The 25,063-nt window shown below is 51.9% G+C and overlaps 2 protein-coding genes across 3 annotated transcripts in view; one reads left to right on the forward strand and one right to left on the reverse strand.

The window, feature by feature from the left end:
- The window catches only part of LOC121028290 (solute carrier family 23 member 2-like), a 62,664-nt gene extending 54,657 nt beyond the window's left edge, over positions 1 to 8,007 (forward strand). For both annotated transcript variants that reach the window (XM_040471886.1, XM_040471887.1), the window contains one exon: positions 6,330 to 8,007. In XM_040471886.1, the coding sequence (XP_040327820.1) occupies positions 6,330 to 6,367 (38 nt within the window). In that variant the 3' untranslated portion in view covers positions 6,368 to 8,007. The remainder of the gene's footprint in view (positions 1 to 6,329) is intronic.
- STRA8 (stimulated by retinoic acid 8) lies at positions 1,883 to 24,573 on the reverse strand. The gene is made up of 9 exons (XM_040471888.1): positions 24,447 to 24,573; positions 19,662 to 19,890; positions 15,271 to 15,346; positions 14,601 to 14,685; positions 12,514 to 12,741; positions 11,347 to 11,632; positions 6,980 to 7,053; positions 5,238 to 5,349; positions 1,883 to 1,957 (listed from the first exon to the last, which is right to left on the reverse strand). Exons 2-9 carry the CDS (start codon positions 19,851 to 19,853, stop codon positions 1,883 to 1,885), a joined length of 1,128 nt encoding a protein of 375 aa, XP_040327822.1. The 5' UTR covers positions 19,854 to 19,890; positions 24,447 to 24,573.
- Between the last annotated feature and the right edge of the window lie 490 nt (positions 24,574 to 25,063).

Raw genomic sequence — 25,063 nt, forward strand, 5'->3', positions numbered from 1 at the left:
TACCCATCCCCATCCGTATCCTCTTGGTTCTGTATCTCTGACAGATACAGGACTGGCTAACAAGGGAAAAGATATCGTCAAGATACAGGTAGATACCTGACTGATGTCGGAAGAGTCCTAGGTAGGGAGGAAGGGAGGATAAGTAGCATCTGAGGGGATTTTAAAGCAACATGTCCATCCCGGGCTGTGCCATATCCAGTGAGCCCTGTGGGGTGGGGAGCAGACGGCTGCTGGGGCTGAGGTGTGAAGGCAGGGGCGCTCCTCGCACATGGCTGTGGGGAGAAAGGATGCTGTATTCCCCTGAGGTCCACGCAGGCCGGGGGCCCTGTAGGACGCGATGCTCCAGGAATGAAGACTAAACAGGAGTGGGGTGGGGGCTGGGTAGAGCTGGTTAGGCCCGCATTCCTTGAGGACCTACTATGTGCCGGCATCTCTGTAGAGATTTCTTTCTTCCTTCCCACGTGCTGCCTTGTTCTTGGCTGCTGGAGTGGCTGGGGGTGGTTGTGAGCACGGGTGCTGAGCCCCCCTCTTTCTGCTCAGCACAGCCCCCAGCGGAGAGCCCCTACCTGCCCCCCCCCATTTTGGTTGTTGATAAAGAGTGAAGTGACAGTCCTCGCGTATCCCCCATGGGGGGGCCTCGGGGGTGGGCTCGTGACAGGACATGAGGTGAGGGGCCAGCACTGGGGCTCAGGGCAGGCAGGACTGCGCTTGGGTCCTAACCCTTAACCTGCACCTCAGTTTCTTATGTGGTCATGATGGGAAACGGTAAAAAGCCAGGGAATCCTTTCTGTGCACGCTCGGTGTATTGGTGAGGGGTCTCCAGAGAAACAGAGCCAATAGGATGTAGGATGTGTGTGCACGCACATGTGTACACGCACGTCCACACAAGCACGTCTACATATTACATACGTGTGCAGACACACGCATAGAGATTTTAAGGAATGGGCTCATGTGATTGTGGACGCTGGAATGTCCCAAATCTGCAGAGTAGGCAGGCAGACTGGGAAGAGTTGCTGTCTGTGTCCAAAGGCAGTCACTGGCGATTTCCCTCTTCCTCGAGCGCAGGCTTCAGGGCTATTCGATCCTTCAACTGATTAGGTGAGGCCGACCCACATTGAGGAGGGTAATTATTCTGTATTTACTCAAAGTCTACTATTGTAAATGTTTATCTCATCTGAAAATACCTTCACAGAAACATCTAGAATAATGTTCAACCAAATACCTGGGTTCCGTGGCCCAGTCAAGCTGACACATAGAATCAACTATCACATCCCGTATGTGCGGCCAGGAGCCTCACCAGAAAGCACTCAGAACACTCTGGGATCTGGCTTGAACTCCATTTAGGAGTCTTTATTACCAGAAGCAGCAGAGGAAGCTGGTTCTGCCCCGATGTCCTGTAGCTCCTACAGCACACGAGTGGTCAGCACCGTTCCTGGGCTCCCAGGGCATGCAGAATGAGTGAGTGGCCTCCAGAACTCTCTAGAACCCACCAGAACTATGTCGTGACTCCAAGGTGTGCTGAAAGTACCCAGTGTCATGGCACCTCTGGGGACAGACCCCACCTGTCCTTTCTTGAAAGGCCCGTGGCCCGGGCTTCAGCCAGGCTGCCCCCAGGACCCCCGTAAAGAGGAACACAGCAGGAGCAGGTGTGTGCCTTGGCATCCGGCCAACCCCTCACACCAAACAACCCTGAGGGACTGACACAGGGCCATACTACTTTGCGAATACTTTATAACAATCAGAAACGGAAACCATCCAAATGCTCTGGGACGGCCACTCCAAAATGTCCCGGAAGGCTGAGGCAGGTACGGCTTTGGCTGTCGGCATAGTACTTGGAAGCTGCCCACCTCCGTTCACCCCCTCCCTTCCCAGCCCTTGTGCGTCACAGGTCTTCATCATCGAAGGTCTCCATGCACCTCAACATGATCATCTCATCATCCACGGGGAGGTCTGGTTCCTGCAAAACACAGGGTGGAAGAGGATCAGTTTTTATTTAAGGAATCCAGTCCCCAGGCAGATGAGAAGGCCCCCATGTCTCCCCGAGAGTCCACCCCATCTCTTGCCGCATCTTCTCTAGCTTCTCTAGCCAGGAAGTAGGGGCTACGGGGGAGGGCAGGGGGCAGGTCCCTTTTCCGTTTCACTCAACTCCACACTCTATGATCTTCAGAAAGGGTTTTCTTGGCTGCTTTTCCATCCTGGGGGTTTCCAGGCTCGCGCGGGGGGGGGGGCCCCCGCCCGCTGGACAGCATCAAAGCTTGCTCTAAATGCCCATCAATGGAGGACAGTGAGTTATGCCATGGTGCACCCACCAAGGGAATACCATGCAGCTATTTGAAATTAAAGGAATGAGATGGTTCTCTCTCTGTGGGGTATACTATTTAAAAGGAAAAGAGTGAAGTACAAGGCAGTGTGCAAAGTAGACTATCATTTGTGTTTGAGAAAGAATATACAAATATCTGTAGAGTATCTCTGGATGGCTGCACAAGAAACTGGTGACGGTGATTGCCTTTGGGGAAAGGAATGGGGGCATAGCCAAGGGACGCTGGTAGGAGACTGAGTTTTCTTTGTATATCTTTTGGTAACTTTCAAGTTTTAAACTATGTACATGGGTTGACTATTAGATAATTTTTTTAAGCAGCATCACGGTGTGTGTTTAGCAGGGGTTTTTTATTCCCTTTACAATGACCCGCACCGACCTGACTCGCTATTACCTCTCCCCCTAAAAGTATGTTCCTGGGTTTTGCTCTTCCTGTCTTTCCCCACCTTGGCAGAAAGTGACCCCTGTAGTTTGTTACCCTGCTGGTCAGGGGCCCCGGGAGGCATCCCTAAGCCCAGTCAACCACCTCGTGAATGTGGGACATAGTCCCCGAGGTGATGGCCAGCTTGGGAGAAGACTCTGCTGACGTCCTCACTCACGGTGCTCTACCGAGGAAGGCAGGATGCGTGGGGAGCCAGTGTATCCAAGAGGGAACCAGGTGGTCTCTAGGAAAGTCATGTGGGCCCTTCATTCAGGGTGAAGACCACAGCAAAGCTTGAGAAAAAGATGGAGTGGAGCACAGGGGGTGCCAGGAGGCCAAGCATCCCAGGAGGGGCCACATACTCAAGTCTGTGTCACACCAAGGGCTTGAATGTTGTTCAGAAGGGTCCTAAGCCCCCGAAAATGGTGCCCAAGGCATTTTTGAGCTGCAGATTTGCAAAAGCAGCAGGTCGCGAGAGGTATCTGCTGGTCTCGGGTGCTGAATAGTAGCCTATCCACCCCAGTTCACGCCCACCTGGGACCCTATTTGGAAAGAGGGTCTTTGCAGGTGTAATAAGTTAAGGATTGCAGGATGAGCTCATCCTGGATTTAGGGGGGGCCCTTAATCCAAATGACTGTTGTCTTTATAAGAAGATGCGAGGGACTGGGAGACACATGGAAGAGAGAAGGCCATGTGAAGACAGAGACCATGACTCGAGGGAGTCAGCTGCAAGCCAAGGACTGTGGGGGCCACCTGAAGCTAGGAAAAGGCAAGGCAGGACTCTTCCCTAGAGCCTTCTGGGGAGGCATGGCCCTGCATCTTCTCTAGCTTCTGGCTACATTTGGCCTTGATCTGGTCTTCTGGCCTCTAGAACTGTGAGAGAAGACATTTTTGTTATTTTAAGCCAGTCCTAGGTGCTGTCCAGGTGCTGAGTGCTAACACAGCCTCCCTAGGACACCATACAGGCGCTAATTAAAATTTCATCCAACGACCTCGGTCAAGCTGACAGGGGAGGTGGATGGGGAAGAGAATGAGATTTCCCTCTTTATACAGCGTATGGCAAAGGCTGGCGGCCTCCTGCCCCAGAGCCACCTGGCCAGCTTGTTCAAAATACGCATTCTTGGGGCCCCGCCTCACAACAGTGAATGAGAATCTCGGGTGCCGGGGCACCAGGAATCTGCATTTTCGGTTAGCTCCCGAGAGGATTCAAGTTCGAGCATCTCTCTGCTTTGTACGGATACTCCAGTCCTGCTTGGTCTTTCTTTTCTACCATATGCGGGGAAAAGGAAGCAGGGAAAGTAAAGACTGGCCTCGGTAAAGTGGACTGACCTTCCTGTGTCCAAGAGAAGGCGGACACAGCAGTAAGGGCCGGACGGCCAAGAGCTGATGGGTGGTGCAGAGCAAGCGGAGGGGGGCCCTGGGCCCCAAGTGGAGATTCAGAGTGGTCTCGGCAGAGGCAAGGAAGGGTCAGTAGGAAGAGGGCCACTAATAGGATGATACCTTAACCTATTGAAAAGCTGTCCTAGGGGCGCCTGGGTGGCGCAGTCGGTTAAGCGTCCGACTTCAGCCAGGTCACGATCTCGCGGTCCGTGAGTTCGAGCCCCGCGTCGGGCTCTGGGCTGACGGCTCGGAGCCTGGAGCCTGTTTCCGATTCTGTGTCTCCCTCTCTCTCCGCCCCTCCCCCGTTCGTGCTCTGTCTCTCTCTGTCCCAAAAATAAATAAACGTTGAAAAAAAAAATTTAGAAAAGCTGTCCTAGTTATTTTTAGACAAGCATTGTCATTATTACTGCTTACTTTTTTATTTCTTTTAGTTTTTTTTTTAATGTTTATTTTTGAGAGAGAGAGAGAGAGAGCGAGCGAGCATGAGCAGGGGAGGGGCAGAGAGAGAGGGAGACACAGAATCTGAAGTGGGCTCCAGGCTCTGAGCCGTCAGTACAGAGCCTGACTCGGGGCTTGAACCCACGCACCGTGAGATCATGACTTGAGCCGAAGTCGGACGCTTAACTGACTGAGCCACCCAGACGCCCCTGTTGCTTACCTTTTTAAATTAACAGTTGTGTCTTTGCTAAATTCGGAGGGAAATTCCTTGGTTATGAATCTGAAGCGGCCTGTGCCCTTGGTGCCTCATGCCTCACTCCCCTCCCCGCATGAAAATTTCTGGAACGTACCTTCTAATGAAGACACAGTCAGCTTTTGGGAAGCGGAAATTAATGCCCTTCAAAAGCTGACAGCAAACATTAGCACAGGGGCTCAGAAGATGACAGAACAGCTCAGCCCCTCCAAAAGCTGTCACCCAGTCACAGAACACTTACAAATGCCTGCCAAGAGCCAGGTCCCCATCTCCGGCCTGCCCGGGGAACATCCGTCAGTCTCGTCCCTCAGCTTCCCTGGACATCTTCTATTCCCCAGGGTGCATCAGCCTGACTCTCGTCTCGAGAGTCCTTTCTGGCATCCTGCGGGAGGTGAGCGGAGGCCTCCCATCACTCTGCTCAGTCCTACCTGTTTTAACTGAGTGTTAACGCAGCAAAGGCCTTTAAAAAAATCGACGATCTGCATGTAGAGCTGAAACTTCTCCTCTGGATTTTCTGGGTTGCTGCCGGCAAATGCTGAACTGACAAAGGGGAAGAAACAGCAAATATTTAGAATCCTAATCTTCGGCCTCGGCTGGTAGCCCCTAAAATATGCAGCTTACAGGGTGAACCACGCACTTGGAAGCACCCGGCTGAATTCTCAGACAGCCTGGAGGTCTGCGTTGCCTCGGCTTCAATGTCACGTGTGGAGCTCACGGGAAAAGAGAGACTACAGGGAGACTGGCTCCTGCGCCCTAATTTAGCGTTCTGAGCTGTGGCCTCTGGAAGAAGGGAGCTAAACTGCCTCTGTCCCTCAGGCTCGCCCTCGCATAGCCGCGCTCCACGGTCCTGGTCTCCCTGTGGCAGCTGATGGAGCTCAGGGGGCATCCGCCACACTTGGGCTCAGTCCCCTGAGATGCCTCCCCTCCGTAGGTCTAACACAGAACGCAGCCCTGATGCAGGGAGAAGGCCTGCTTTGCAGACTCCTTCCCGCTGCCTTCCCAACAACTTCAAAGAAGCCTTAAGTCATGCGGGGAGAGCCAGCATGTTGACCTCACTTCCCCTGGGACCGAGGTCCCACAAGCCGCGTAGGAACCCTCCGGCAGCAATCCATGCCTTTTCCAGGGAGAGCAGGAAACATTTTTAATAGGTTGTTCTCGTGTTCCATCGTCATAGTAAGGAGTTCCAGGTTGGTGAAGTTGTCTCCACAGCCCAAGCCCAGCTCAGAAACAGGAACATCCATCCGCTTCCAGCCTGTTTCAGCAGAACCAAACCCCACACACAGCTGAGAGGAGCTTGAGTCACCTCATCAAACCGCTTTGGAGAGTTTGGACAAGTCTGTTGAGGCGGAGTGGAGCAGGCAGGCGGGAGGGACACAGGCTGATGTCAGGTGACCGGGGACAGCCTGGCCGCATGGCCTTGGCAGAGAGTGGGGATATTTGTTGGGGTATGAGGACAGGAGTGTCTCCTCACTCCCAAAGAAGAAAAACTAATCAGGATTTTTTTTTTTTTTTTTTTTTAGCCATGACACAGCCGCAGGTACCTGTGCCTATAGGTTAGAAGACCACAGCTTTCCAAAGCAGCAAAGGAATTTGCGTCCCAATCAAGCTCTCTTTTCAAAAAGCCCCAGCGCTACGGATTTAGTCAAGCTGCTTGTTTGGGAGTCTCCCCAGATCCTATTTTGTGTCTTCTCGCTTCATGGGGTCAGCTGTCCTCTCCTCCCCTCTTCCCACCTCCATCCCTAGAAGCACCGTGAAAAGCCACTTCTCCCCTGTCCAGCTCAGGTCATGGCCCGTTTCCACATTGGCCCAGCCTCTCGGGGCGGGGTGGGGGGGCCGGAGCCCCTGCCCACCTCTCAGACCAGACAACCGCAGCAACCTGCCCGTGGCCCCCCTCACCCTGGGAAGATGGTGCAGTGTGAACAGCCTCGAGCTCATGACCTGCTGCGTCTCTCAGCCCTGGGCCAGGATGGAAGCATTTTCTACGTAGAAGAAGCCTCAGCTCAGTGGCACGATCCTAGGACCAGCCTGCTTTGAACCACAGACAAAAGTGGATCTCTAAGAACTTCTGCGGAATTTGGCACCCCTCTGTGGGGCTGCAGGGGAGCGGCCCCTAAGCATCCGCGCAGGGGTCCACACGCACACTCACACTCTTTCATACCCCTTTCCTCACCTAGAGCTAGAAGTACTTGGAGCCTCACTTTTGTCCAGGAAACTTGCCACATCGAAGGCATCTTCAAAGAGTATCTGAAGGAAGGCACAGAACGTGATGTGTCAGCACTAGTTTGGCACCTGCTCTGGGCCGCTGGCGGACACGAATAGAAAGGCTCTCTCTTTAACCCTCACTCCCCAAAGGATGGGTATGTGAAAGTCGGGGCCCAAACACAGGATCTCTGCCTGGTGACCTTCCCAGGCCGTGCACAGTAAGCGCTTGCCCACCCAGAACAAAGTGCCAACCGCAGAGGTGGCCACAAGGGACGGGGGAGCACCAAGGGCTGCCGTCTCCTCTTTCTAAAGAAGGTGGGAGCCCAGGCGTGAGACACAGCAGCCAGAGTCAGGCTTCAGTTTGCCCTGGGAGAGGGCTCATCTACACCTCCCGAGATGCAGAGGCTACACGAGCCCAGGATCCCCAAGCTGGCAGTCATCTATCAGCCAGGACAGCCAGAGAGAGGTTGGGGGCGCTGGGGTGAGGCTGCAGGAGGGCCAGCTCCCAGTCCTGCCACTCACTAAGCCGTGTGACTTCAGACAAGTGACCTCATTTCTCGAATCTTCCTCTTATGTAAAGGGAATCCCAATAGCGCCTACCCACAGGGACACTGCAGGAATTAAATAAGATGAGGTCGGTGAAGCACCCGCCTCCGAAACGTTAGCTATTATTGAATATTAATCTGCTTTGTAAAAGAAACACATGTTCATCGTGAAGATTTTGGAAAATAGAAACAGAAAGAAATGAAAACCACGGAGAAGCCGCCCACCCAGAGAGGTCTATTGTTGACACATTGACCTGTTTCTCTCTGGTCATTTCCTGGGGCGTGTTACGTTGGATATTTCGATTTTGCAGTCTTGTTATTTAGATGGCTTTCAGTCCTGCTTTTGTTTACTTTCTTGAAGAATATTAAATATTCCACAGGAATGTGATATATACACTTAGGAATGCAAGGATTAGCAAATAAAAATGCAGGATGCTTCGTTAAATTTGAATTTCAAATAATCGTTTTTTGTTTTTTGTTTTTAGCATAAGAATGTCCCAGATATTGGGCGGGACATTCTTACATAATTTTCACCAGGGACGCCTCCCTGTGTCTGACACCCCATTTACGAGGGCAGTCACCCGGAGAAGAGGAGAGGGAGCTCTCTGGCCCATAGCTGGCAGGTTCCATAGGGTCTCTCCCCTTACCTGAGACACACTGTTCTATCTCTGGAGGTCTTGTGTCTGTCTTTCTTATCTTCTTACAATTTGCTTCCCCTGAACTGAATCCCTTGGGACTCTGGCCATGTGGATGGCCCTTCTTCTTCTTCTCCTTTTTTTTTTTTTTTTTTAATTTTTTAAATGTTTATTTTTGAGAGAGAAACCGATGGCAAGCGTGAGAGGGGCAGAGAGAGAGAGAGAGAGAGAGAGACGGAGACACAGAATCCAAAGCAGGCTCCAGGCTCTGAACTGTCAGCACAGAGCCCGAAGTGGGGCTTGAACTCCCGAGCCAGGAGATCATGACCTGAGCTGAAGTCGGAAGCAGAACTGACTGAGCCACCCGGGCACCCGGATGGCCCTTCTCCTGATCTTTTAGACATTTTATGGTGAACCTTCTTTCTAATATCCCTTTGCTTATCGCCAAGAGGGTCTGGGAAGAGGTCACTGAAAGGACCAGCCCAGAAGCCCATCCACTCTGTGTTCTTCCCCCGCAGGTGGGAGGCAGGGTCCTGGGCCCGAAATTCCTGCCTTTGACCAGTCAGCCCACTGAAGTTCCGGGCCACACACTGTCCTCAGCTGTGCACACGGCTCTCGCAGCTAGCCTGGCCGGGGGTAGGGGTGCCCTGCCAGGCTCTGTGGCCCTTCTGGAGCACCCAGCACACTCACGGGGCCTTGGTTCTCAGACCCTCCCAGGCACACCTGACCCTGCATCCAGGAGCTGGCCGCAAACACAGTTGTTCTGCAGCAGAACCTCTCCAGATGGACCACGAGCTATAAAGACTTCACTGCAACTAAGTTAGAAGCCGGAGTAGTGACTGGCCCTGCCCTGGGTGTAGCTGTTCTCTCTTCTGTTCACCTGGTCACCCAGCCCTGGGTTGGCCCAAGCCTAGGGATGGCAGTGAGGCAGAGCCCTCATCTGGGCACTGCTGAGGAACTCTGCTGCCGGAAGAATGTGGGCCCTTAGCCCTTTCTGGAAAAGATCAGCTGCTTCCATGATTTGGGGACATTAGATTCTGGGTTGGGTCCGCCCTCCCCTGAGGAAAGGTTCGTGCCGCAAATGCACATACACGCCTGTACACATCGGTTTACAGCTTGAAACGTTCGGCCGCCCATTTGGCATATGTTTTCCTTTTGCCTTCTTTGTGTGAGACCTCAGGGCCAGGCGATTCGGGGCTACAAAGACATCGAGGCTGGCTGACATGCCTTGGGTATGAGGTCTTCAGCGACTGGTTTCCTGGCCCCGCTTTGACCACTATGGAGGAGAACTCAGGTCCTCTCGTGGTGAAGCCAACGTTAATGGACAAATAGGTGAGAAGCCCAAGTCCAACTGGGGCAGGGGAGGGGACGTACACAAAAGCTGACTGACTGTTGCATATCTGCACTGAGAGTTCCTTCCAAAATGCCCTCATGCATCAGTCACCTGGGGTGTTTGTTAGAAATGCAGGTTCCGGGGCGCCTGGGTGCCTCAGTCAGTTGAGCTTCCGACTTCGGCTCAGGTCATGATCTCGTGGTTCACAGGTTCGAGCCCCACATCAGGCCCTGTGCTGACAGCTCAGAGCCTGGAGCTTGCTTCGAGTTCTGTGTCTCCCTGTCTCTCTCTGACCCCCCCCCCCCACACACACACACTCATTCTCTCTCCCTCTCTCTCTCTCTTTCAAAAATAAACTTTTTTAAAAATGAAGGTTCTGAGTCACCTGAGGGGTCAGGTACTCCGCTTCAGTGGATCTGAGGTATTAGCCAGGTACCTGCCTTTTTACTAGACTCCACTTGAGAAGGATCAGGGGAGATCACGGAAGGCTGACCATAGACAGGTGACCAAAGAAAGATTTGAAAAATTCTTTGATGAAGGAGATACAACCTCTGAAGCAGGAGCTGAGCAGCATCCTGGACAAGCCACCTCACTCCTTAGGCCTCATCAGTAAACCGGAAGCCCTGGACTAGGTGACTGGCATCCTGTTGCTGTCCGGGCCCCGGGCCCTGAGGGCTGGGCAACTTCCTGGACGATGGAGCATTTCAGGGCTGTATCCCCGGGGTCCCAGGCACTAGGAAGCTGTCTGGCTCTAAGGCTCCCCACAGAGCCACGGAACATCTCCTCAAAGGGACCACCCACTAAGGGGTGCTTGGAAAGTCAGGGCAAGCAGAGGGGTGCGGCTGACCTGGTGGAGGCCATGGTTACTAAATGTCCTGCAAAGCACAGGACAGGCGCAGAGAGCACAGAACTGCCTGCCTCAAGCTAGAGAAGCAGGTCAGAAGGGCCGTGAGGCAGCAGCAGCCTCCTGAGGCTGTTCTAATTCTGGAAGCGCAGCTGAGGGGCCCGCTTCGATCTCAGCATTGAGTGACCACTAATGCCACCAGACACACTGCTTCGAGAGGCCGATAGTCGATAGTGAATTCCTCTCTTTTCACTGAATGGCAGCAATGCTCTTGGGGGTGGGAACTGACCTCCTCTTAGGGATTGGGCCTAACCGGTCCAAACATAATACGTTCTCGATGATGTCAGTCATTGGCTCAGTAATCTGGCAATCTGGCCAATGGGAGGGCAGGAGAGGTATGGCAGAAATTTCTGGAAAAGGTCTTCCTTGACCATTAAGAAAGAGCCACATGAATCTTTCTCTCTCTTACCTGATGTGGAGGAGGGACTATACAGCTCAAAGGCTCCTAGCTGCCATTCTACAGTCACACGGGAAGGTGGGGAGGGGAGACAAGGTGAGGAGTCAGCCTTCCGATGAGGCAGAGCAGGGAGGGGAAGGACCAAGTCCACGGTGACCTCACTGAGACTAATGGGAAGCCCTCCTGACCTTGGGACTTCCCTGCACGGGAGAAGCACCTTTCCCTTCATGGTTTAATGAGCGAGTAACTGGCAGCGAAAACAATCCCAACTGATAATGACCTTTTAAGCCTTCTCTTCTATGGTCGCCGTGGAAAGCTCAGGAAGCAGGAGAAAAAGGAATGCCATTCTGTGGTGGTGGCGCTTAGGCCGGGAAAATCAGAAACACACGGCTTGAGTCAGAATTTAAACACTACCTCACATTTGGTAAATGACCCCAAGTAGACCCCTGGTGTCTCCAGGCCAAAGGCAACGGAATCGTTCCCGCGCACTCCTCCCCCTGACCCAGAGACGGTCTGCTCACCTCCTCTGGGGTAGAGACGAGTGAGCAGCTGGCTCCTTGGCTGTCAACCCCACTGTCCTTCACGCTGCCCTCGGCACAGCCTGCCTCCTGATAGGTACCGGCAAGGCCCAGGAGGCCGCTGTTCCTCTGTGCCCAGGCCTGCAGGAGACTGGTCTTCCTCTCCTCAGAGAGGTTCTGCCACAGGTGGGAGATGGCTGCAGAGACGATGGGGAGTGTCACCTCCTGTGAGGAGACAATCCCATTCCCGATCAGAAGGTCCATCATCTGTTTGTAAAAGTTGAGATACCTGGAACAGGAATGGCGTCATCTCCCAGACCTGAAGCCAGCGGCCGAAGGTCCCTCCCCAAACCGTCTCCTCAGGTGTCCATTAGTGGGGTGGTCCACAGCACACGAGCAGTGCCACAGCTCTGTGGTTTACCAGGGGCTTAGCCTTTCTAGTCTGCATGCCCCTGACACTTGGAGAGCAGAAGCCATCTGGGGGGCCGTGGAATGATATAGATCTGGGCTCCAGGGTCCTTCCCCCACGTCTTCCCAGAGTTCCCATGGAGCTCTCTGCCTAATAGAAGAGAGAACAAGGAGCCCACGCTCCCTGCTCGCCTCTCAGCCCATGGGAAAAGTGCTTATAATTCTAAGCCCCATGAATGTGCAGCCATGATATGACGCTTGCTTTATTTCAGGGCCGGCAAAGCTCAGCTGTGGAGCGAGCCTCCTTCTATTGGCCTCCAGAAGCCAACATGGCTGCCATGGGTCTTAAGTCTGTGGAGGGGCAGTGGGTGGCTGTTGGAGTCCAGGCCAGTCATCCACTGTATTTCTTACTATAAGACCAGTAATGCAGCTGGTGTGGGTGTGTGTGTCTGTGTGTGTGTGTGTATGGGGGTATTTGGTCCTCCTAATCCCCATCATAGCCCCCACAAAGTCACCCCAAATAAATACCCAGTCTAAGTAAACTCAGTGTATGTGCTGTGCAATGCAACTTCAAGATTATTTCTCTAGCTCTTCTGCCAACCCCACCCCGAGCCCCTAACATACGGAAATTCTGGAGCTTCCTTGATTTGGGGCCTGGTCTGGAAGTGCACCGGGGATGCAGCCTGCTGCAGACAGAGCCTCTGACCCCTTCCCCACAAGAGTTCAGGCCATGCGTGAAGCCACCCTCCCAGCCGTTCACACCGTTCAAATTCCATGAGGTCTGGCAACAAGGTGACTGGGGAGTGTAAGGGCTCCACTTTCTTCTCTTCCTCTTCTTCCTCTTCCTCTTCTTCCTCTTCCTCCTCTTCCTCCTCTTCTTGGTCTTCCCCCTCTTCTTCCTCCTCTTCCTCCCCCTCAGCATCCTTCCCAACTGCCTCAATTGGGCACCAGTTGGCAGAGCCATTATGACAAAACTTATTTGAGACCAGGCTGGTGAGAAAACAGAAACAAGACAACCACAAACTAATGCCCCTCATGAACACTGACACTGACATTCTGAACACAATTTTAATGTGAGCGTGTGCACGTGCGTGTGTGTGTACACATCAAGACCAAGTGGGGTTTATCCCAGGAATGCAGGATGGCTGGCTCAAACTTTGATGAGATTCCATCAGTGGAATTCACTGTAACAACAGACTTAAAGAAGAAAAACCAAACGATCCCCTCAATAGATGCCGAAAAGCACTCCTCAAAATTTAACATCCATTCATGACAAAGACTCTCGGCAAACTGGGAATAGAAGGGACCTTCCTCAACCTGATAAAGGGCATCTATGAAAAACCTACAGCTAACATCATACTTAACCGTAAAAGACAAAATATGTCTCTGCTAAGGTCAGGAACAAGACAGGGATGTTCACTCTTACCACTTCTATCCAATATAGTACTGAAGATTCTAGCCAGTCCAACAAGGCAAGCAAAAGAACAAAACGATACACAGGTTGGAAAGGAAGAAGTAAAACTCATTTTATTTGCAGACGACACAATAATCTATGTATAAAATCCCAAAGAATCTCCAAATACGTGATTAGAACAAAGAAGGGTGTTTAGGAAGGTTGCAGGATACAAGGTCAATATATGAAAACCAACAGTATTTCTATATTCCAGTGATGAACAACTGGAAATTGAATTTTTAAGAAGTGCCATTTATAACAGCACCCCAAAACACCGAATACTTAGGTTCACACCAAAACCTCAACCTCAAAAAGAAAAAATGGGTAAGTTAGACTTTATCAAAAATTTCAAATTCTGCTCTTCAAAAGGCAGTTTTAAGAGAGCAGAACAGCACGACACGATTTGGAAAACCAGGATTTGTAACCCAGAATCTCTTCATCTGATAGGAGTAATCTCCAAGGCATCATGTTGAGTTAAGAAGCAAGTGCACCAGAAGAAAACCTGGGAAGATTCTTTTATTTTTAACATTATTTTTTTCAATGTTTATTTATTTTGAGAGAGAGAAGCAAAAAAAAGAGGGGTAGAGAGGGATTCCATGCTGAGTGGGGAGCTGGACGTGGGGCTCAATCTCGCTACTGTGAGATCATGACCTGAGCTGAAATCAAGAATTGGACGCTTAACCAACTAAGCCACCCAGGCTCCCTTCTTTTTTTTTTTTTTTTTTTCTTTTTTAAATTTCAGAGCACAGGAAGCCTTTCTGAGTAACCATAACAGATGGACAGATTAGACTTCATTTTTGCGTGGCCAAAACAAAAAGCAAAAACATAATAATAATAAAGCAAAATAATAAAGCAAACGACCAAAGGATAATTATTTGCAAGTCATATCCTAAAAGATGGCTGGCTAATGGCTTGGTCTATACAGAGGACTTCTACAGCCATGTGGGAAAAAGACCACCAACCCAACAGGAAAATGGGCAAAAAATAGGTACTAAAGGTTGCCAGGAAAAGAAATACAAATGATCTTGAAGGAAGACACTGAATTTCACTCCTAACTTAATGAATGAAAATACAATAACTATAAAATATAATCTATTCCTGAGCTGATGCCACACTTTTAATTGCTGTAGGTCTATAATCTATCTAGAGAAAAATCCTAATTATTATGATTTAAAAAGAAATGTAGCCATTCTCACATGGGCACATGATATAAGTATCGATAAGATTTTAGTATGGGATACAGGGTGTATCTTAACTTGGTAGGGGAAGGATGGCTTACGGAAATGGATGGGGTTGGGATCAGTGGCTGATCATTTGGGAACCGCCAATGCAGTTGTCTGCCTCAATGAGATGATCCCTCCTTTGCTGATTGCACGGTGGTGCCTGGGGGTCTTACCTGTGATTTCCAGAGTACATGCTGGCATATTCTGCCTTGACCTCCTCTAAGCTGTTTGCATTCCCGTCCTCCAGCTTGAAGGATTCTATTGGGGAGGTGAAGGCGAGGGTCACAAACGGGGAGGCCCAGCCTCTGTCGACTCCCTCCTGCCCTTCTGATCCAGGTGGACCATGAGTGGTCCCTGAGCCCACCCAGATTCGGGTTAGGGTGTCAAGGGTCCAGTTTCACCTCTTCTTCTAGAGGTAAGGGGGAGACGTTTCTTAAATCGGCCCTTCTCAATCAAGACACCAAAAGTATCCCTTTTAGAATCCAGTTTCCACCAGCTTAGTAAGCCCAAATTCCTCGCCAGCCACCGTTCCCACACTGAGTGCCAAGAAAGGGAGCCAGGCTCTGCTTTTGGGCATGATAAGTACCGGTCTGCTTCCTCTCTGGTCTCTCAAGATGGGATCAGGTACCTGATGGCTTCCGTCTGTCCTCCCAGACTGTAAGCTCCCTGAGTGCAGGGGAACAAATCTCCTTGCACTCCTGGCTTCAGCACGGTGCCTGACACACGGTTGGCACGCAGGAAATACCTGCTCACTTGGCTTAATCCAATCGCTCTGCTTTCGGCGGAAGACCAACCGGTCTTTCCCTGGGAAGGAGACGGGAGTGGCCGATAGGGGTCCATTACCTTTCATCTTCAGAAGATTGTCCAAGGTTTGCTCCAGCTCCTGAATATGATTCTTCGCCTTATTCAAAACCTGCCACTGGGAACCGAGACAGACAATGCTGAAAAGCCAGCCTTCCACCCCCGAGGCTGCGGTCTCATGGACACAGGAGTCCGTTCCGTAGGCTGACGCCATGCTCCCTCAGATGCAAAGTCACATTCCTTGACATTGTCAATAAAAAGGTCAGGAAGTTTGTTCGGAAGCATTTAATTTGTATTCTGGAGACGGTTCTCACAGAAATGCTAAAATATTTGGCAACAGGGCTGTGTTCTGCAAGCTACTAGGGCTTCCAAAGGGCAAACAGCTATACATGTTCCTTGAAGATGGAGTGAACTGTGGCCGAGCAGCAGCCCCAGGCTGGCGCCAAGACCCAGAACTAACTTCTGCTCAGTTATCGCAATGAGCAACTGGCTGGTTAATATGAAATAAATAGTTCTTATTTGCTAGATGCATACACTTCAGCTGATCAAAAAACACCAAATGCCCTGTCAACTTGAACTCTGAATTTCCTGTTGCTGCAGGGCTAAGTCACAAGCATTCCCCTCCTCCTTCTCCCCTTCCTTCTCTCCTGTGTGTAATATTCCTTTAAAAAAATTTTTTTAACGTTTATTTATTTTTGAGAGAGACAGAGCATGAGCGGGGAAGGGGCAGAGAGAGAGGGAGACACGGAATCCGAAGCAGGCTCCAGGCCCTGAGCTGTCAGCACAGAGCCCGACGCAGGGCTCGAACTCATGAACCACGAGATCATGACCTGAGCCGAAGTCGGATGCTCAACCGACTGAGCCACCCAGGCGCCCCTATTCCTAAAGCCAAACGGTGATTGCAAGATTACGCAAACACAAGAAATGCTAAATACTGTTTATTGGCTGACCACCGATAGCTGTCCAGAGTTCCATACGTTCATCAGGCAAGTGCAACAGGCAGAGCTGTGCGTTCGGCCCCTGGGGACACAGAGTAAATCAGATGGCCCCTGCTTTCCAGCAGGAGGACAAGGCAAGTGTGGAAACGACTTGTAACACAGGCTAGAATTCAGTAGGCACCAAAGGTAGTAGAAGCAGAGGGCCATGGAAACGCATAGGAAGGGGCACTGATTCCAGCTGGAGGCGTCCAGACGACCTAGAGCACGGCAGCCAAGCAAGCAGGCCGAGCTGAGCTCTGGAGAGCGCAGTGTCTCAAAGGCAGGCCTCCACGCAGGGACAGAGACGGAGCGGCTGGGGACGTGGGCTGCCCCAGGGGGCTGGGGAAGCCAGGTGTGGCCAGGGCCGGGGCAGGCAGTGTGAGAGGAAGCCAAAGCAGCCACGGGCGCACAGCCCCAGTGCCGTCCCAGCGTCCCGCCTGGTGCACAGAAAGGAGGCTTGAGGGGAATGAGAAGCACGACACTCTGCTGCCCCCAAAACCGCGACAGGAGAATGCAGTTGATCGCGAGATCTCGAATACTCCTTTTATTTTATTTTGTAAATGTTTTTACATGTTTATTCATTTTTTGAGAGAGAGAGAGAGAGAGAGAGAGCACAAGCGAGTAGGGGAGGAGCAGAGAGAGAGAGGGAGACACAGAATCCGGAGCAGACTCCAGGCTCTGAGCTGTCAGCAAGGAGCCCGATGAGGGGCTTGAACTCACGAACCACGAGACCATGAGCTGAAGTCAGACGCTTAACCAACTGAGCCACCCAGGCGGCCCTCGAATGCTCCTTTTACCTGGTTCCCAGCATCTCAGGCTTGTTCTTAATCAGGATGAGGTGAGGCCTTTCTGGCCCTCTGGCCCAGACACCCCATGCTCATTTGCAGTCTTAGAGGGCCAACACAGAGCCATGGAAGCCGGGTGCTTCCAGAATGTTCTTGGCAGGCTAATTAGGACCTTAGTTCTGGGTTGAATTATATCCCTCTGAAAAAGATATGTTGAAGTTCTAACTCCCAGAACCTGTGGATGTCACCCTGTTTGGAAATAGGTCCTTCGTAGACTAAACTAAAGCGAGGTCAATAGAATGGGCCCTAATCCATCCAATGTGGCTGGTGTCCTTATTAATTTTTTTTTTCAACGTTTATTTATTTTTGGGACAGAGAGAGACAGAGCATGAACGGGGGAGGGGCAGAGAGAGAGGGAGACACAGAATCGGAAACAGGCTCCAGGCTCTGAGCCATCAGCCCAGAGCCCGACGCGGGGCTCGAACTCACGGACCGCGAGATCGTGACCTGGCTGAAGTCGGACGCTTAACCGACTGCGCCACCCAGGCGCCCCATGGTGTCCTTATTAAATGGGGAAATTTGGATGCAGAGACAGACGTGCACAGAGGGAGGATGAGGTGAAGACACAGTGAGAAGACGGCCAAGAAACTGGAGTGGGGCATCTCTAAGCCAAGGAACGCCAAGAAATTGCCAGCAAACGCCAGAAGCTGGGAGGCAGGCAGGCCTTTCCCCTAGAGCCTTCAGAGGGAGCATGGCCCTGTGGACACCTCGATTCTGGACTCTGAGCCTCTAGGACTCCTAGACAATACATTTCTGTTGTTTCAAGCCACCCTATTCCTGGTATTTTGTTAGGGCGAACCTTTTCTTCATGCCTATGAGGAAGGCAGAATTCAGGGCTGTCCCTCAAGCAGGATGAGGAAAAAAAGGAGAAGAGAGAGAACACCTGGTCTGCCTGCTGTTTCCTGGCTGTGCCATTCCAGGCAAATTGTTTACCTTTCTGGAGCCTCCATTTCCTCCTCTGTAAAATGAGATCAGAATGGAATTGTGGCAGATAAATGAGGTAATACACCAGTAAGGGACCAAGACGGAAGCCATTACGACAATGCCACATCTTTCCACGCAGCGATCTTATTAGGTGCCACGACAGGCCTCTGAGGAAGCCGTTAGTGTTGCCCGTGTTTAAGGGAGGTGGTGACGGGAGCCTGGCAAGTACCTTGTCTCACATGGACCCAGGCCAATCCGCCAGGCTCTCCACCACCACGTCACGAGGTACAGACTTTAGGGGGTGCAAATATAGAGGAAAATACAGTTTTCCTGTATATTTGACTTCGATTATTTACTTGGGGGCCCTGTTCTTTCTCTGGTCATGCTGCCAGTCTGTGCACACTACTTCACTGGCCAGTGACGGGGACTTTGGGTTTTCGGCGCATCCCCGGGCACAGGTAGCAGATTCCTCCTCGGCGAGGGGACACGGCGCAGAGCTATGCCCGGACGGGCTCTTTGCCCTGAGCCCCCGAGCCTGGCTCAGCAGAGAGAGGAGGAACAGTGGCCCCCGCACCTCTCACCCTCCACACCCTTCTACAAGACCAGGCAGGATCTCTGTTCAGATTCTTTCACCCAAAAACCCTCTCGGCCCTACTCGGCGTCTTGCACAAAGGTGCTTGAGGTGCCACTCAATCAAGCCACAGTCACAGAGGCCCTGGCCCCGTGCCAGCTGAGGAGGAATTCTTGTGTTGGCCCTCAGTGAGAGAAGGCTGTGTTCCGGCAGCAGGAGGCTGGGGGCTCATGCCCCTCAAGCGGTCCCTGTCCTTAAATGCGGCTCCGCTGAAACCCACCAGCCCACGAGGGAAAATCTGCTGGCTAGAAACTGTCGCAGGCAACCGGCTGGTCTCTGGAGAGACCACCAGGTCTGGAGCCGGGAGCTGAGGCCCTCCTCCCGGCCCTGCCACCAACTAGCTGACAGGTCCCTTCGGACCCCCGTGCCTCCGCTGTTCCAAGAGGGCAGGGGGAACGAGAAGATCTCAGGGCCCTCTCCCCTACTGGAGACCTCCTATAAGGCTCCTCCAATAACACGAGCTCCGTTCCTTCTAGCACTACCACCCGAAACACCGGAACCTTCCTCCATGCTCTGCCAGAGGCACTAACAGGCAATAAAGAAGCTATCGAGGGAGAAAGGCAAAATCAAGAGCAGGAACAGATAAGTGCTTACCCAGAGGGCTCTGCTGCCTTGCGGAAAAGATCTGGTTGGTGCCCAGAACCAAGTCGCACGCACGTGCGTGTGTCTGTGTGTGTGTGTGCACGCGTGTGTGCATGTGTGCGTGTGTGTTTGAGTGGAGAGGCAGGGTCCCGGAGCAGATGCCAGAGGTCACCCCTGTCCGCTCGAGGGACAGGCACAGGAGCCGCTGGCTAACCAGGCCTCTCGGGGCGTTATTTCCCTTCTGATGCCAGGCTTGTCTGCTGCGGGCAGGGAAGGTCCAGCTCACGCGTCACCCACGTGCAGCCACACACCGTGCGCCATGAGGTGCCCGCCTCTGATCACTGACCCCATCCCGACTGCAGCCCTGAGGGTGGGGGTGGGGGTGGGGGGACTGGGGGCTCCAGGCCGGTCCCCACCTCACCCCACAGTCCCTCCACGTTGGAGACTTTTCCTCCCACACCCAGGTCCCCTTACCTTTGAGGCTGTGAGATCAGACTGGGAGTAGACCATTTTCCGGAGGTTGCCGAACAGCCCCACCAGGGTGGCTCGGTGGCGGGCCTGGGACAGGCGGCGGCGGGCCACCCTCGGCTCAAGCTCCCACAGCTGTGCCAGGGGCCAGGGTATTGCTCTGCCACTGGGGTTACTGCCTTCTCCAGAGGTCGCCATTACAAGCTGCTGTGTAACAGTATGCTCTTCTTTGGCCCTAAATAATAAAAATACAGTACTAAAGAAAGAGGAAGGCAGACTGAAACAGAAAGGGGTTACCAGTCCCAAGTAACGGGTCCCAAACCGACGAATATAATCAATAACATACACAATAAAGAACAGAGGACACAAAAATCCGGAATTTAAACTGGACTCCTAAGAACACAAGCTGCTCATATTTGACTTACAGTTGAAGGGCACTGCTGCTTTACCCCAGGGATTTTCCAGAACGTTGCAGGTACTCACCAGACACTTGTTAAATTGACTGGCCGTGGCCAAGGAGAGCAAGCCATACCCCTGAGATCTCATTCCTTACAGTCTGTGAAAAGCTGAACAGGCATGCGTCCGCACCCTTTGAGGTCTTTCCTCCCATGAGAATGCACCCTTCTTTGATCTAGGTAGTGGTTACACAGGTATGTGTACAAAAAGAAATCCATCAAGGTGTGTCCTTAGATTCGTGAATATATATATATATATATATACATGAATATATATATATTCGTGAATATATATATAATCTCAAAAAAGGAGAGATGCACTTTTCTACCTGTGAAAGCAAAAAGTCACATAATGACAGAGATTTAGAAGCAGGTGTCCCTTGGCCTGCTGTGCATTCTGAGGATGATCATTAGGTTGTCACATCTGAGTTTACAAAGCAGGAGACCTCCCCTAGGAGAGGCAATTCTGGGATGGATCCATAACAGTTTTAATAAAAGACAGGGACCAAGGTCTCTTACCTGAGTCATAGACTCCTCCTTCAGGCACTCACCCCACCACCCAGAGGACAGCCAGCCCTTTGAACAGAGGGGCCACATCTTCATCACCTCTGTACTCCCAGAAGGTGCTCAGTGCTGGGGTTTTGAGTGAATTCTAATGGAAGCCCTCCACTGGGTCCCAGGCTTCCCTGAGCTCGGTCCTGCCTGCCACCCAGGGACATTCCATGACCTCAGCCTGGGGTTTGCTTGTTTTGATGTATGTCAATCACCTGGGGGACTGTAGGAAATACACACGCCCAGGCCCCACCTTGAAAATACTGGTTCGGAATCTACTGGGCTCAGGCATCTGGTGGGCAGCCGGCTCCCCAGGTGATGCTGATACCTTCACGGTTTGAGCCATCACTAGGGCCCATACAGCAACACCTCTCTCCAAGCACCACATCTGGCAGCTGGGAACGAAGTCTCCTCCATAGAGGGAATGTCGGGGAAGGGGGCTTGAGAAAGCTTTCCCACTAAGTTCTACAGGGAGAACCAGCCACAGAGATAGTGAACCCAATCAGGCAGCATGGGATTTGTAAAACACCACTTAGATCAGAAAACAAATCTACCAACAACGTAATTTTCACCAATGGGTCTATTTTCCCTCTCTTCGCTTCTCAAAACAATGGCAGGAAGATAGTAAGTGGGTGCCACTACGTCTGTGGGTGTCTGTGCCACTGATCTGTGAAGCTCCTGTAACATTTATTACCCAGAATGCCACCATCGGTGCACAGAGGACAGCCGCAGAATCTGCACAGGCCCATCCAGCCTGATGGCTGGGTTAAAAACTCTCTATAGCCTCACTTCCCAGACACTGACAAATCTTTAATAGGGAGCAAAGTGAAACAAAGAAACTTTTGATTTGCCTGGGGAAGAAATAAAAATCTTTTGAACCGAAGAGCATAGGTTTTCTTTAATTGTTTAAATTAAGAGGAAATGAATGTGCCTGGACACCAGGGAATTTAGGTCAGTGAACAGAAGTAAAATAAACATTAGGATTCTCCCAGGATCTAGAATTCTCTAAGGGTCTCAGAATACTGACACCAAAGGCCCCTGGGCTTATGGGAAATCTGAAGCTCTCGCGGTGCCAATGCTGGTAATCGGGGTTTCCTCCCAGGCTTCTCCCCAAACACACTCCACCCAAATACCTGGAGGGCTGTGTGGTTTCAGTCACAGGATAAGGGTTGTGACCCCCTGCCTCTCGCAAAGGGGACGGACCCCCTGGGCCAGTCTTCACTGCCTGCCACTAGGGGTGAAGCCAGTCCCAGAGCATCCTGCCCACCTGCCGAGCCGGGGCCTCTGCCTCACCCTGCCTGCCCCAGGCGCCCCGCGATCAGGAGTCTGAGATTGTTTCCCCCTTGAGGCAGGAGCAGGGCAGGACGCAGGGATGATGGGAGAGGATCCTTCCCTCAAGCCAAGCAGATATGAAACTTGATAAGACCCTGTGCAATTTTAAATGTCCTGCTCCTAAATGCCAACCTGCTCTCTGCTGGGAATGAGCTGGTAGGATCTCCAGAAGGCATGCGTCTCGAGTTGCCTTTATTGACTTGCGCTGTGCACCTAACAGGAGCTGAGGTGTAAGTATTGTTCAGACAGAGCTTTTGGTTGGGATAATACAGGTGGATCTGGCCTGTCCGGACCCGTGGTCTGTGGCAGGGGGCGGCTCACGGGGTGAGTACCGCAGAAGCCACAGTCTCGGTGGGGGGAGGGGAGAGCAAGACCCTCCTTCTGCCTTTTCCCCAGGTTGGCTCTTGTGCTAGGAAAGGGGGAACCAACTGTAAAAATGAGATTGAGAAGGGATCTTTTATTTACGACAGAACAAAACAAAAACAAACCTTTTGCCCTAAATGTCCTGTGCAGGGGCCACGTGTGTTAAGGAAACTGCCCCCAGAGGTATAAGGACAGCAGAGTCCCAGACTCTGTCCCCGGGACCTGGAAATCTGCATTTTGATAGCAGACTCTCCCATTTTCCCTTCCCTCACACCAATAACAGAAACATTTGCTCTCCTGCCCACCACCCTCTATTCTGTGGCCCCTGCCTGTCTGCCCTGGGATGCCGCCCCTCCTCCTGTCCCCTGCCCCCCAGTCTCTACCTATTGAGAATCAACCTGTCCTTTTATTCCTAGTTTAGGCCCCAATTCCTCTAAGAAGTTGGCCAGCCCCATCCACACTGGTTTCTAACTTAATCTTGTTTTGCCAGCGAATTAGTGAAATCCTTGGCTGGGATTAACGTATCGGCATCTAAACCGTCCTTCGCACGGCAGGTCAGAGTAAGACACGATAGGATGACGAAAAGACCCTGGAGGCAGGGAATAACAGCTAGTCCAACCAAAACCCAAAAGCCCTCTCTGGATCCTAAGCATAACGATCTCTTGAATTCAGTTTTTGGCCAGATCCACAGTGAGAGGCACACATCTCGGAAGCTTAAAAAGCCTTCGAAGGGGTTGGGGGCCGGTTGCCACACAGGAGAGGAGGGGAGGGATTACCCAGGGGCAAGAATCTGGATACCTCTCCTGACTCCAGAAACTGGCCACGTTTGGGGGATGAGTGTAAATGTTTGGGCAACCAAAATGTGTGAGAATCTTGGGAATTCGGGACAGAGCTAGTGGGGGGGGGGGGGGGGCAGGACACTAGGCCTAAGAACCCACCGTGGGTGGGATGACGCTACACCCAGAGATGGTACCCGGCCAGTGGGATGAACTGGTGTAGGGCAAGGCCGGCTGGTTTATCCACTGGCTCAAGACGTGGACTGGACCTCCAGCTCCGTGTTAATCTCCCGTGTGACTTTGTATGAGCCAAGAAGCCCGAGGTCTTAATTTGTCTGTATAAAGGAGGGGAGAAAGTCTTGATAAAGTTTGCTGCCTCTGTAAGGTCACTGTCACGATTCTATGACCACCCGGAGCAAAGGCACGCAGCACGAGCTACTCCTTTTAGCAGAAGTGGAGTACGCGAGGGAGTGGGAAGCTGAATCTGGAGGAATTCTGGGCTCTGCAGCCCTGTGGACAGAGGTTTGCTGGATACTTTTTCTGTGAAAACCCCATTCATTCTGCAGGTAAACCCGGGCCAAAGATAATAGGCATTTCAGAATGCCTGACATATATTCCCTTTTAAAAGCTTTTCACTGTGTTCAAACCTGTGCGTCAGAGCAGCAAGCACATCGCTCTGCAGTCCAACAAAGTCAGCAGACAGCCTCACTGACGAACTCTTCTAGAAAGGCACTGGGACGGTTCATACCGTCCTGCCTTTTTTTTTTTTTTTTGCTACTCCTCATCTGTAGAGCAAAGCACATTTTCAAGTTACCTTTCTCGACTTGCCTATTGAACACTAACCCGTTCCTATCAAAACACCACTTAATACACACTTGGAGTCGACATTTTAAAAACTCCCTACACTAAATTTTTGAAAAGTGTGACCTCTGCCTCTTCTGCGATTCATAGAAATTTTCATTCGTTTTTAGCATCACTCCACAAAACGTTTGAGTGTGACGCTTATGAGCACACCCTGCTCGAAAGTACACAATAGGCTGGATAATGTTTTGCAACTCCCAGGCAGCTTCCTTTGGTTCCCTACGCTTATTACATCACGTAAAAGAGAAAGCCAAAATCATTCTCAGAACTCTGTACTTTGTCACGATGCCATACACAAACGCCCGCTGAGGGTCTGGCTCCAGACCTCAACGTTCACCTGCTTGGATCATGGGCACGCACAGCCCATACCTGTGCATGAACACCCACATGGCCAAGTGCACCTTTGCGAAGATGAGCCGGTGCAGTGATAGCAGCGGTTGGTCTATACTCACGCGCTGCGGGAGGTGGGCGCCCGTGCACACGACGTCCCCTCTCCCAGGACATGCGGGAGGTCGTCTGAAGCCCTGACAGCCGGCACAGTTGTCTATGGCCTCGCGCGCGAGCCAGACTGGGGACTCTAGATCCTACCCCCACCAGGAGACAGACCTAGCACCTGGGCACCAGGCTGGGGACCAATCACAGCGCATCCCCGGCCAACACAGCCAATGGGGAAGCGCGGTGGCGGGCCAATGAGGGTGCGGGCCGTGGAAGAAAGAATGTAACCAGTTGTCTCAAGGACACACAAAAGGGGGAGACTGACCTTCTCACCTTGCCAGGTGGCTCCTTTTCAAGTGGAGGTCACGCGGGGACAGGGAGGGGGTGGGGGGATGCCTCTGCCACCCCAGGTGCCCCACACAGCCCACAGAGGACTAAAGGGAAGTTCTCTAACTGGTTCCACTCACCCGACACTGAGCCCAGTTTTCCTCATCCGTCAAGTGGGACGATGACACCTACCTTACAGGGTTATCTTGAGGCTTACAGAAGACACCTTAAATAAAGGGTCCAGAGAACTAGGGGCTCCCCATCTCAGGGAAAAGATGAAAACATGTAGGTAGGAAGGAAACCGGCA

The sequence above is a fragment of the Herpailurus yagouaroundi genome, unplaced genomic scaffold, assembly GCF_014898765.1.
Source record: "Herpailurus yagouaroundi ecotype Mexico unplaced genomic scaffold, PumYag 100, whole genome shotgun sequence".
Classification (NCBI taxonomy): domain Eukaryota; kingdom Metazoa; phylum Chordata; class Mammalia; order Carnivora; family Felidae; genus Herpailurus; species Herpailurus yagouaroundi.

Bases quoted from the DNA above. Each gene is read 5' to 3' on its own strand.
- STRA8 (XM_040471888.1), bottom strand. From the start codon at position 19,853: ATGGCGACCTCTGGAGAAGGCAGTAACCCCAGTGGCAGAGCAATACCC. The intron at 14,686-15,270 runs GTAATGGACCCC...CCTCCCCAATAG, and splicing joins CAATCTTCTGAAGATGAAAG to AATCCTTCAAGCTGGAGGAC. The intron at 5,350-6,979 runs GTGAGGAAAGGG...CCCCTTTGTCAG, and splicing joins CCAAGTACTTCTAGCTCTAG to TTCAGCATTTGCCGGCAGCA.